This window comes from Puccinia triticina, chromosome 3A, assembly GCF_026914185.1.
Source record: "Puccinia triticina chromosome 3A, complete sequence".
Classification (NCBI taxonomy): Eukaryota; Fungi; Basidiomycota; class Pucciniomycetes; order Pucciniales; family Pucciniaceae; genus Puccinia; species Puccinia triticina.
In genome coordinates, this window is record NC_070560.1 from 7982262 (window position 1) to 7995764 (window position 13503).

A 13503-nucleotide genomic window follows, 5' to 3' on the forward strand; every position below is an offset into this window, starting at 1 on the left:
GGGCTGCTTGAGAAAAGCCCGCGAAAGGGTGAAGAGGAAAGAAAGGTAATCTCCGCCACAACCCTGGTCGCGAGACCTGAGGAGCAAGTGTACTCCCAGGCCTCTCCAGGCAAGGGACAGGAATTTGATGTCGCATTTCGTTGTTGAAAAAGTCAAAACAAAAAACCGGGCGCTGACGAAGTGCCAAACAATGGGATAAGGATTGCTCAAGATTATGCTCGGGGTCCAGTGACGGCCGCAACAGCTGTGAGGGGCATAGGGATAATTAAAAAAAATTAGTCTCAAGGAGGGGTGCTGCAGTCCGGTAAGTGATAACTGACCTGCAACCGCATTCGGGTTGACCTTCTTCCCATCTTTGTTGAAACGAACACGGGCTGGAGGTGCACGATTACGGCGGCCACTGACAGATCGTACCCGCACAACGTGTGCGTGGATAGCGCAAGAGACACAGTAATGCTACATCGGGAGTGGAACGGTTCACAGTGGGTCAGCTGGGGTACGATCATTGATGGGGGTGTGGGGTGAAATCGACATACAATCTTGACATATAGCTTGGGAAGGACGTATTCCGTGTAAACGGAGGCGTCACTCAAATCCCGAATGGCAGCAGATTCAACCATGTTACGGACAGTGAATCTGAATGACAAGAACGATTGATTGCAGTGTTTTAGCAAGCGTGAATGGCAGTCATCGTCGAGCAGTAGCTATCCATCCCACCTTTTGATTGCCTTATCCTTGGGGACACATCGAGAACAGTTCGAGCAACGGACCGGTTTGACGTGTCCACGACCAGACTTGTTACGTCCTCCATTTCTTCTTTTTTTCGTCTGTTGGGGGGGAAATCAGGATAACGGTGGTCAAAGGGTAAGCTGGGTGCGAGGACCACGTGGTGTAGAGGGTGATCGGGGGCGACGGGTCTGGTATAGAGTATTGAAATACGGACCATCTTGAAGCTTGAGGTTGGCCTTGAGGGTGACTTCGATGGGGAGGCTGAAGGCTGGGCAAGAGGGACGTTCGATAGGTTGTCTCAAGGGGCCATCGTCTGGGGATCCGGGCGGGGGCTGGGCCGCCGGGCGCTGCGCTGCGAAGGTCTATGACCCAACCGACTGTCATCAGTGGTTAGGGTTCCGAGGGACATCGAGACAAGACCTAATGCACAGGCGTCCCTCCACGGATATCAGTGGCCTGTGACATCCCACCCGAGTCGGCGGCCAGCAGGGGCTCGCGCGTGCCGAATAGAGTCCGGGGCGCGCGGCAGGAAGCGCCTCGCACGATGTGCGAATTCCCATGGGAGGCAATCCCCTAACTTAACACAAGTCCCCCGAACTTATCAAAGTCCCTCCAGGGGGCCCGAAGGGCCCTCCGCAGGCACCTAAGCGGTGAAAGTTGGCATGGCAGGGAACAAATTTGAGGCTCCATGAAGGGTTTTTTTTTGCATCAGTATTTATACCCCCATGTCATGGTTTTTTTGCATGGTATGTTACACCAAAAGATAGAGAAGAAGCAGGGCTTCATCTTCATCCTATCCTTATTCCCTCAGCTCTACATTCCTGTTCATCCGGGTGCTCCAAAGGCAAACGTGTACGGACTCGCTCGAAGATACCGCGATGCCATACTCTCACGAACTCACTGACACACACATGCAGTTTCAATTACAAAGCTGAGATCAGTATAGGCTACTGAACATGATATGTCAGGTGGCTTTCTAAACTTTGAAAGGAAAAAAGATATTGGGGCAGTTTATCAAGTTACACACTCCTCCCCCTGAGGAGGAAGTTGGATGGGTTGTTGCTTTGATTACACAATGAAGAAAGCAGATAATGAAGCTTTCAAAATGGCAGTCCCCTCCGCAACATGCAGAGCTTTCATGTACTGAAAATCAGGAGAAATAACTTGGTAAGATGAGGGAGAAATTGTGAGATTACTAAAAAAAGTGTGATTTTCTCAAAAAAATCACGTTCCTCCTGTGCCAATGATCACCGCTTGCAGGCAAGTCCCTCCTGCGGAGGTCGCGACCTCCTTGGAGGGACTGTGTTAAGTTTGCAAGTCCCTCCTGGTGGGAGGCTCGCTGTGGCTGGCCGCAAAGCGGTCCCCCGGACCCTCCGTTTGAGAGCCTTAGTTAAGCTAGGGCACTCCCTTTGTGATCTCGAGTCTCAAGGCAAACTTAACCCAAGTCCCTTGCTGCTGCGGGCGTCTGGTCTTGCAAAGCAAGCCTCCAATAGCCCTTGGGAGGAGGTACTTGCACCTTATTGACCCGTTTTGTGGGGGCTAGATTTTGAATTTAGGTGGCAGGAATTTTCAAACCTTTATAATTCCTTGCTTCCGTAACATTTTGTGGAATAAATTACCTTGGGTGATAGCCCTGCTTCTTGCCATCCTCTCCACCAAAACTGTGCTCAATCATGATGATCCTTCCTCTCCAAATAAATTTCCCCATAAAATACAAACTTGAAATCCATTGGACTTTGTTTACAGAGGGGGTCCGTGAATATCTAAGCAGGTCCAAGCGCACAAGCATATATACATAACGGTCATCTAGCAATCTAAACGTGAAACCAAGATCACATAATTCTGAGGGTCTGTGCGTTGCAGAGATGAAAGAAATTACAGAATTGGCAAGATTCTCGGCGACTCTATACATTGCATTTTTCTTATTTTAATTCTAGTAAAATACTGGTATGGAAAAAGATAGAAAAAAAATACCAAAATTTTGCTCAGCATGTTGGGTCTTGAAGGAAGTAAAATAGTAGCAACTTTTGAGTGATACGTGATCTGTGGAATTAAAAAAAGGAAAAGTGGCGTGAAAATTCAATTCTAGCCACGCGAGCTTGGGTTGATATGGTGTAAGTCCCTCCTGACGGAGGCTTGCTTCGCAAGTTCAGCCTACCCCCCGGGGCCCGAAGTCTTTTGGTCTCGAGGGGACTTGTGGAAGTGGCTGGTTGACTCGCGGCAAGCTTAACTAAGCCTCTCCGAGGAGGCGCAAAGCATCTCCAAAGGAGAGGCTTAGGACTAATGTCCCAATCTTCGCCTGAGGCTGAGAGATATTTACACAGGAAATCATGATTTCTGTGTTTACATCTCTTTTACTCATTTCTCTCAGCACAAAATTCAAAGCCTCCTATACCATGTTGTAGCCCTGCTTCTCAGCTTTTTTGTACATATTATTTCAATTAAATTTGTCCCAAACTCGCCGCTCAGCGGCCATTCCTGTGAGGGGTTGTCTTGAGCTATGCAATGAAGCCATTGGATCATCCAAAGGTCAAGGTTGGACACACTCTCACGGTTTTTTTCAGTATTGACTTAAGAATGACAGGTCTCTTGACAATACAGAATTTAGGTGGCTTGTGGCAGGTATACCCATAAAAGGGTATTGACGTCTGATGTCTAACCTTATCTTCATGTGTTTAGGCCGGATGGGTGATCCGGTCTACATCAGGCCGGATAGGCTCTCAGGTGGAATTTTTACATTAATTTTTTTATTAGGGGAAGGCAGTAGGTGTTGTTTTGGACTGCTGAGATTATGTAGAAATGAAAGAGGATTCTAATGGTACCGGAGGCTGTGAATAAATTAGAGGGGTATATGGTGATATTTGGGTTGGAAGCCATTTTTCAACATTTGGCTGGGCAGCCTCAAGCCAAATGTTGGACATTAGGCACAAGTCCCTCCCGCAAGCGGGAGGGTGCTCGCGCCCCGCGAGCACAGGGAGGGACTTGTGTTAAGTTCGGGCTCGCGGGGAGACTTGTGCATTGGGGCTTACAAATATGCGAGCTTAACTAAGCCACTCGTGGTGAGCGGGTCTGGGCGGCAGCCCAGTCTCACCAGAGAGGCTTACGTGCAAGAACACAAAGCTCGCGTGAGACGAGCGTGATATAGAGCCCTGTTTTAACCATTTCTCTTCTCACGTCTATGCCACTCACCCCAGTTTCTTGTTGTTTTGTTTTTCTGACTGTTTGCCATGTCAGTTATTTTTTCATATTTTTTTTATTGTTGTTTTTAAATCTCTTCATTTTTGAAACCGGCTTCCAAGAAATACAAAGAAATTATTGGATTTAATTAAGATGGCAGATTAATATGAAGGACATCACATCATATCAATCATTAATGATAATTAATGAAACAACAGAGTGAGTTAGAGAACATTAAAAAATCATTAATAACAATTAGATAGATTAGCGAGTCCAACTCGTTAAACACATTGATCAAAAGCAAGACCAAGAACAACTCCCAAGAACCACTCACGATTGCGATGGTTGATACACAGGTCAATCCACCCTCTTGTGGCGATGATCGGCCAGACATGTTCCCATCAACGTTACCAGAAGATGCGATCGGTAGCACGGAAGACCCCTTACCCTTCGAAAATGTAGTGGAACACCACCCCGAAGAATTATTCTCGGGAGGATCCGGCCAAGTGATCAAGAACAAACCAGGCCAGCTTACCTTGAACAAGAATATCACTGAGATGACCCAAGACCAGCAAATCGAAATGTTGAAGAATCAATCGGCAAAAGTTTACGGACCCCAGGCGCCAAAACAAGTACAACTAGAATCGGTCATTGATTTGATTTACTGCCGTGATACCTTTGTCCTTGCCGGAACTGGAGTTGGAAAGAGTCGGATCGCTGAGATGTACTGGGACTTATTTCCCAAATATAAGAAGCCGATTGTTCTGGTCTTGAATCCTCTGGACTCGCTTGGCAATAATCAGGTATGTGCTGCGTTGCTGAACTAATACATAAATCTTAGTAACTCAACCAAGCTGCATTTGTAGGTAGAAGAGAAAAGAAGCCTTGGAATATCAGCAATCAATCTCACAAAGATGAATTTGAACGAGACGGTCGAAAAAGATATATTGAAAGGAATTTATTCTTTTATCTACCTGGTAAGTAAGCCCACAACTAACCTTAGCGTTAAGAATTTGAGCTGACAGCTTCACAGAGCCCTGAAGTGTTGTTGAACAACGCAATATTCAGTCGAATCTTTTACAATGAGATGTTCCAGGAGCGTGTTTCGTTGGTGGTGGTAGACGAAGCGCACATGATTTATGTGTGGGGCTTGGTGGCTAGTGGGAAGTCGAAGAAACTGTTCTCGCATGGCCGTCATCAGGATCGGGCAGTTTTTCGACCATCGTACGGAGACATTGCGGCGCGACTTTTGGGTATTAATGCTCCTTTGCTCCTTCTGTCAGCCACCTGCCGGCCACAAGCAATCAAAGGGATACTTGAGAGCCTGAAGATAACTGAAGATAATATATCTTACAAACATGCCGAGCTCAGCCGACCAGAGATTTGAATCATCCGGGTACCAATGAAGTCCTCGCTCAAATCTTGTGATGATCTCCTGAGACTGTATGGGCCCCGTACCTGCATCCCGGACGAAGAGATAATACCTGCCTTGATCTACTGCCCAACTCGGAACCTGACTATGCAAGCTTCAAAGGTGATCCACGAAGCTAGACGGATTCCGGGTGGACACACAGATTGCAACAGCTCCTTCGCTAGGAGGTTCCATGCTTGTTCGGGTGATGTTAGCAAACAAGAGACCACAACGAACTTTGCAGCAGGCAAATTCCCAGTAATCTCGTGTACAATGGCACTGGGCCTGGGCCAGAACTGGAAACGGGTCCGATCAGTCGTTCATGTAGGACAAGGAGATCCGGCATCCATCTGCCAGATGATCGGGCGCTGTGGTAGAGGAGGAACGAATGGATTAGCGATTTTGTTTGTTGAGCCAAATCGTCGATCGGGTAAGAACAGCGTTGAGGAATTCACCACACAAACTCAACAGACCGACGACGAGAGGATGGATGCTCTAGCCATCACACCAGTCTGCTTGCAAATCTGTTTTGCCATAGATAACAAGTAAGACAACTTACCTGGATGGGTGTCGGTTTTGGAGGAGATAAAACTTACAATGCTGCTGTTTTTTTAGGGTTGGATATATCCCGCTATCAAATGATGACCCCAACGTGATCCGAGAACGTGCCCGCCAAGTGGAGATGCTGTTCCCCAGATGTTTGTGTGCTAACTGCGGGCCGGAGAAAGTCTCCAGCGTGCTAGATAACTATTGGAAATTCAGAACATCCAACTTTGATCAGTACATGACAACAGGGGATGATTTGCCGGAGGACCCTCTGAACACAACTTACACAAGAGCGTCACAACGGCCGACTTACCGGCTTGGATCAACAAAAAACCCACTTGCTCCTGCGCTGGAAGTACTGGCCAATCGACTTGTTGAGGAATTTGGTCGGCTGTTTGAAGAGACTTTTGACCCAGAAACGGCGGAAGTACATGTCGAACAGATGTTTGAAATCCAACAAGCCAGAGCGTTTGCCCTGGCGGTCAAAAGGGGCCTGCCGCTGACGGAGATAACTCGGATCATTGGAGGCGAGATGATCAACGGCCAGATGGAACATTTGCAAACAAAGGTGGTGGATGTTTATTGCGAGAGTAGTACTTACCAAGAATTTATTGAGGGAAACAACAGCAACACACGGAAAAGGAAACATATAGAAGTGGACGCCTTGAAATCAAAAAGACCTCCGACCAAAGCCAAGGTGGAGAGGGAAAGGAAGCGATTGAAATGGCTCGATGATCGAGTAGTTTTAGAACAGTACAAAAAGGATAATGAGGAAAGAATGCGGGAGAAGAATACTTTACGCATACCGGGGGCAATGGGACCAACGAAAACCTCAGCAAACCCTGGGCCCAAACCACCCAACGCACCTGAACCTCTTCCAGACAAAAGTCAAGCCACCGCATTGCCCTCTTTGTTGAAAAACGCATCAAACCCTGGGCATAAACCACCCGACGCTCCAGACAAAACTCAAGCCACGGGATCGTCTTCTTTGTCGTGAACTTGCCCTTCATCATCGATTTCCTCCGTGTCATCAATGGTTTCCACGTGGAGGGTTGTCGCGGGGCGGAGCCGGTTCATCTTGGCACTTCCCTTCTTTACATCTGTTTGCATAACCTTGAATCCGTTGCTATACACGTCGAGAACCTCCGTTTTGTTTGTCCGGTTTGATCTTGGCGAGACACCGCATATGTCGTACTGATTCGCCATATTCATGAAGTTGAGCATCGACGGCATCGAAATCGTGTGTTTGTGTGATTGATAAATATGTTCTCGTCCACATTGGTCGTTAAGCGAATCGAGGAGCTCACGTAGCTGTTGAATATGGATGTTGTAACTTGTTAATCCGCTATCATTTCACCAAGCAACATACAAATAATGTTGAAACCCTTACAACTGGAATGGCCAGAGAGTATTCATCTTTCAGCCGATCGATCTTCGTACCCATGCCGGTGTTGTTGTAAAAGTACTTCAAAAAGAAGTTTTGATTTTCTAAGTAGAAATCCTTGGCCACAAAATGATTGGGCCTTCCCGTCGGAGAAATAAGAAGCGAATGTTTGAGCACTAATCGAAGTCCTGGGGGAAGTACTGTTGTGAGTAGTAGATACATTCGCGGTAAGTCGATCGCATAGTTATTAAGACCTTGGATTCCCATTGCCATCACCGCCCATCTCTTCCAGATATTCATCACACACCCAATATCACCCGCTTTCATAGCACGATTACATTCGACAATTGTAGAGAAATCGCGCAGGCGGAGGAGCATATTTGCCAGACATGTAGCTTTTGCATCCTTTGCTTTCAAGAGAGCTCGGGGAGAGAGAAATCGTTCGTAGACAGTGTCGACAATCTTGTTGATTTCATCAGCTTTCATGGAAAGCTTGACTTTGGGGAAAGAGTCAGTCTGCTTCCCCATAATAAATCTAAGGCAAAATCAAATTAAAGGAAGTATGTGTTAACAAGCTCCTGGCTAAACACCGCAAAGAAACAAATGAAGGAAGCTTACAGTATAAGATAAGCTATAGTGGCCTCATGAACCTTTTGTATTTGGACAAGCATCAACAAGAAGTCTTTCTTGTTGAGAACTTGGTTTGATTTGACTCCTAGCGCCTCAAGAAAGTGCCAGCACCCGAGGTCCCGTGAATCAGAGCTGTCGCCAAAATGCAGAGAAAGAAGCGCCTGCGCAATGTTCCAGAGAGTATGCGCCCCGCCTAGTAAGGTGAAAATGTTTTCCAGACTTTCCTCGGGGCGATTGTTGGGTTTACGCTGGGCTCGCAAGCTACTCAGATTGAGACAGGTGCCTAGATCACCCTTGACGATCATGAGTCTAGACGCAAATTTCGAAGGTGTCAGTCCACTTTGTCGTGCAAGTCCTTCAAGAACTTCGCCAACGCCTTCGGAGCTGTTGTCGGATGCAATCATCAGCTTCAGCATGGTGATGTCGGGCTTCTGAGCGTCTAGTACTTCGATAGGGGGTGGTTTCAGTGGGATAGTTGGTGTCTTGTCCTTTGTCTCCGCGATGTAACTCATGAGTACGCTTGCTACTTGACTTTTCAGGACTGATCGGTAGTGTGAGCTCTCTTCCTTGTTCAAGACAAATTTAGCCGGTGAAATGATTTCGTCCGCCGAATTCGCAATGGCAGTCTTGTACGCTTCAAGGGTTAGGTCGGTGGGATTGACGCTAGCTAGTAATTTACGGCTGGGCTGATGGAGGTAACCCCAAGTCCCGTGAAACATGCTGCTTTGGTTATCGACTGATTTGACGTGGACGGCTTCTTGGAAATCCAGGTTGTCGATGCAGATTAGAGGGCAGAAGTTCGGAGACAAAGCTGGACCTAGGTTCATGCGGTTCTTGATTTTTTGTTCGGCTTTCTTCCCGAGGGTGCGCAATGCCGAATGGGCAGTCTGACGAGACGAGCATAAACCAATATAATTAAGGTATTTGTTGACCCAATCGGAGATCCCACAGGCTACAAAGGTGATCGAGTTTTCCAGCTGCATGGCATTTTTGCGCCGGTTTGATGCAAACGTGACCATTGAACACATGGTTTTAGCTATCTGGATAGATCCAAAATTGAGATGTATTAACAACGAATTTACAACAAATACCAGAGGATTGGGACCAGAGGGACAAGAAATTGACATACTACATGGGCTCGATGGTTCCTAGCTGCAACCTTACCGTCCGCATCAATCTCAACAGGCTCATCAAAGGGACCCCGTAGTGAGTCGGTGTCGTCTTTGTCATCGCTTTCGCCGTCTGATTCTTCATCTGGAGTAGCAGATTGGTGAAGTATTTTCGATTTGAGGAGCCTGTAGAGAAAAGGATGTTCCTCGTCCGTCATTTGCTTGTCCCTTGCCACCCTGTTTTCGCCGCTGAAAAAATCGGCCTTGATCTTGGTGGAGTTGTAATACAATCCTCGAGCTCTTTCACGCTGCTTGTCAACCTTGAGAATCTTCTGGGCCTGACAAGCAAAAAATAAATGAGGCTTTTGATGAGTCCATAAACCAGGAGATCCAGATAAAATCCAAACACATACTTGGCCAAGGATGAAACCACTCCAGTTTGTTTGGCCAGGTTTGCCGGAGCAGATCATCGTTCCAATCGCATCCAGAAGTATCTTTGTGGAGTCCCACCGTTCATCTGACCAGAGCCGACGTCTACTAACTATGCTCATATCGTCTTGCTCCACGAAAGCGAGGAAAAATTTCTTTGGGTTCATGTCGACGGAGTTCATCACCTCGCATATGTATGAAACCTTCGATGCCTGGGTTTTCAGATTGGCGGGTCGGTCGGGGGGTGGTAACATCTTCAATTATAGGAGGGCTGCCTATTGCGGAGTCGGACTAGCTAAGAAGAACTGCGAAACACAACGCAATCAATAAACCGCCCCGGCCGCACACCACGGCACGGCATAGTTCGACCAGAAGAAACTCCACTCACCGGTTTTTTTCTTGCGCGGGTGAGTTTATGGATGGATGGCTGGTGGGTAGTCTGGTCCGGCTGGGTTGGTTAGGCTTGGGTCCGGTTGGCTGGCCGTATTTTGATTGAGCGATCGAAGTTGGATGGAGGTGATCGGGAAAGGGGATGTATGCGGATTTGCAGAATTTACCGTGTGATGTGGGATTTTCGGTAGCTTCATCACCGATGTCCCCAATAAGCATAAATATCCTTGTAGAGTGACTGCGCTCGGTCCTTGTCATACAAGTCTCAAGAACTAAATTTCAAAATCTTGTATTTCAACATTTTTTTTTCCATAGATGCAGGCAAGATTGGGCGGTAAAAAAAATATAGAAAATTCGAGAACATGTAGATGTACCACTGATATAAACCTAGAAAGAATTTGTCCAGGATTGAAGGTGTGGTGATGGAAACTATGCCGCTCCCAGCCAAACCTGGGAATCGTCTCACGCGAGAATTGTGCGCTAAGACGCAAGTCCCTCCCTCCGGTCGGGGTCGCTTCGCGACCAGCCAAATGCTGCACAGCCCGCAACGGAGCCTGGGACTTGTGTTAAGTTCGACAAATATGCTTATCTTGCCGTTGATGAGAGTCGTGCACCACGAAATATCTATTGTACGAACTGGATCTCTCAAGATGGGACTGCTTCCCCGAAAGACACTTGAATCGTGTGAGCTGTTTCTCTTATCCCTTGTCTTGATTACTTGGTCTTTGCTTGCTAAATGATGTTTTTTTCTTCAGTCAACAGAATCCATACCTCCAATTTCTTATTCGCCACGTCCGACATCGGCCTGTGATATTCTTTGGCTTGCCCTTTATTAGTTCGATATCCAACTTGACTATGTTTGATATTAGCCGATGCTTACGCTACCTACTTCAACCCCATTACCTGTCGTCTGCCTAGGTACCCTGCTCGTCGGCTCCGTCATGCTCTCCAGGCTTACACAAACCCGATACGATTACCAAGCTACCAGGGTCCAATCGCTCACTCATGCTGATAAGCTCAAGCTTGATCAAGATCAAGCCAATCGGAAGCCCTTCGATCTAAGGGAAGAGTACTTCAAACTTTCGCAACCCTCAGCACCCCAAATCCCTCAAGAATCACAGCTCCGTGGTGTGTCGGACGAAAGTACAAAGCAATCACGGTCGAAACGGTTAAAGAATTGGGAAGAGTGGGATGGCGAACAAGTTCGAGTTCAACGTCCTCTCGGCGCCCCCGAATGGGGTGGAGTCGATCCTAAGCAGCAATCACCTGAGATCGGGACTCGGCTTGTTTAATCGACATCAAATCTTACATCTCTCAGCAAGAACTGTCTTCAAAAATAGTCTATCACTTCAAACATTGTTGGATTTCCCGCGCGGAATATCCGGTAGCGGTCACGTGATATCCGGTAAATACCCGGAATATCTGGTCGGATTCTCGGATTGGGCTCCCCACTCTCACACCCATCGGGCCCTGTCTCGCACACATCTCAGATCATGGATGCAAAGCTGCCAACTCTCTTGCATCCATCGGGCCCTGTCTTGCCCGCATCTCAGATTGTGAAACTACCATAAAACCCCCAGCTGTACATGCCACTTGCACCCAGACAATGAAAATAAATGAAATAACAACAGGCCATGAACGGGTTAAGGGGCTTCTTTTTTTTAAGTGCAGATTTGATTTAACATTGTGCACTATGCATATTCAACTAGCTTACAAACTTATCTACATAGCAGAACCACACAGCCTTACAATTGAAAATAGAGGGGAGAAATTTAATGGGTTTTCTGGGAGTTTGCTTTTGAGAGTTTTTTTTTGCTATTCATTTATTTAGAAGAGAAGAAAGAAAAAGGAGGAAAAAGATGGGTGAAAAAGGGAAGAACCTGTGGGGAGAAGTTGGGTCCAAAGAGCTGGAAGGGGGATCTCAAAGGGTATCCCCAAATTTGCTTTCCTGTCGGAATTGAGGGAGTCTGGCCAAGAGTTTGATGAAGGATTTTGTGGCCAGGAAGGCCAAGAAGCTGTGGAGGAGATTTCTGGTCCTGAACGTGGTGATCCTCTTGTTGCGGAGGATTGTCCTGGCTACTGCCCTAGCCCCAGTGTACCTAGAACAAGAGACAAGGTAGTGATCCACTGTTTCAGGGACCCCACACTCCAAGCAAATCGTGTTGAGTTGTCTGTTAGTCTGCTACCATGATGTATCACCACAGTATGGAGGGCAGTCGGATCGACCCATGAGCACTACCAACCAACCACCCAGCTGGCAGCCACAAGCGTCTGTAGCCTAGTTGGTAAAGGCAGCACTCTAGTATGTGTCTCAGCATAGCTGAGGTCGTGAGTTCGACTCTCACCAGACACATCTTCATTTTACAGTCTCTACAAATCGGGTATGGAGCTCGACTGCACTTGAATTGGAAAGCTTTCAAATGGACGTGCCCTGAGCAAAGTTGATGGAATGCCGCCTGGACAAGAAAGGTCATTTGCGGGGACCCTTTCCATAGTTTCTCCTTCCAGAGCAAATTGGTCTTCTTTGGTGACACACTGCCCCTGATTGACTTGTTGAGGAGGGAAGCTCCTCTGGCCTCCGCCGCTTTTCTGTTGGCCAGCTCTTTGCCCTTGATCCCAACGTGGCCCGGGCACCATCGGACCATAATCTGTGTTGATATTGGGATAGAGTCAGTGAGTCAGCTGTATCCTGGATTTGAGAAAGAATGTATTGGCCTGATTTTGGAGCCCTTGGGTTCCTCAACCTGTCAATGGCCGCTTGGCTGTCTGTCAAGATGATTATTTGGGCCCCGGTTACCGGGAGCTTTGCCGTGCTGCCTTCTCCAGTCCAAGCCAGATGCCTACCAATTCGCACTGGAAGTTGGAGGCCTTGCCCGGCGGACCTAAGAATGCAAGTTCAGACAGACTTACATCTATTGAGACCGCCACCAACACTGGGTCAGCTACACTAACAATAGCTGTAGTGTAGCGTAGTGTTAGCTGTTTTCAGCTACGCTACAGAGAAGTTATTGTTAGCTTTGATTTTTTCCAACTAACACTAAGGCATTTTCTTGAAGAAAACAAATAGCTGTTAGCGTAGTGTTAGCTGGAATTGAAAAAAAAAGTTAACACTATTCCAATTCTTTGGGATTATCATTTTAGCAATGTTAGTGTTCCAAAAAGCTACACTAACTGTTGGTGTGGTTCTCTTTGAAGTTATGCTAACTCTCATTGTGGTGGTTGCACTTTGATTACATATGTAAACACATGTTGTGTAATTTTGCCCAAGACCAGGTTCTAACACTTCAAGGATAATTAAATTTCCCAAAAAAAATACTCAAAGTTTGAGGTTGGGAAAATCATTGAAAAAAAATCACTCTGTACTGAAAAAAAATGCAAACTGAGCGTGCTCAGCCAGAAAAATAAAAATGTGTCGGACTGAGTAAAAAACAATGGGGCACATTTTTGGGGTGATTTGTTGGACGGGCCTGCACAAGGCCCGCATGGGCCCCTAAAACGCCCGTTGGGCCCATTGAAAAAGTAGTATTTGTTTGGAATTCCCATGCTCTGCTAAAATGTGAAATGGGTCAAACTGAACAAAAAACATGGGGGTACATTTTTTGGATGGGCCTGAATGAGGCCCACATGGTCCCCACAAAGCCCACTGGGCCCATTGAAAGAGTAGCCTTGGTTAAGAAAGCATATGCTCAGCTAAGAAA

At 46.9% G+C, this 13503-nt stretch overlaps 2 protein-coding genes across 2 annotated transcripts; one reads left to right on the forward strand and one right to left on the reverse strand.

Annotated features, from left to right (window-relative positions):
* Positions 1–212: 212 nt before the first annotated feature.
* PtA15_3A843 (uncharacterized protein) lies at positions 213–946 on the reverse strand (the record flags this gene model as incomplete). Its single annotated transcript, XM_053167851.1, has 5 exons — positions 213–244; positions 321–456; positions 537–636; positions 718–827; positions 944–946. 5 exons carry the CDS (start codon positions 944–946, stop codon positions 213–215), a joined length of 381 nt encoding a protein of 126 aa, XP_053019027.1.
* A 9509-nt stretch (positions 947–10455) lies between these two features.
* PtA15_3A844 (uncharacterized protein) lies at positions 10456–11097 on the forward strand (the record flags this gene model as incomplete). The annotated part of the gene is made up of 3 exons (XM_053167852.1): positions 10456–10487; positions 10561–10640; positions 10724–11097. 3 exons carry the CDS (start codon positions 10456–10458, stop codon positions 11095–11097), a joined length of 486 nt encoding a protein of 161 aa, XP_053019028.1.
* Positions 11098–13503: the final 2406 nt, after the last annotated feature.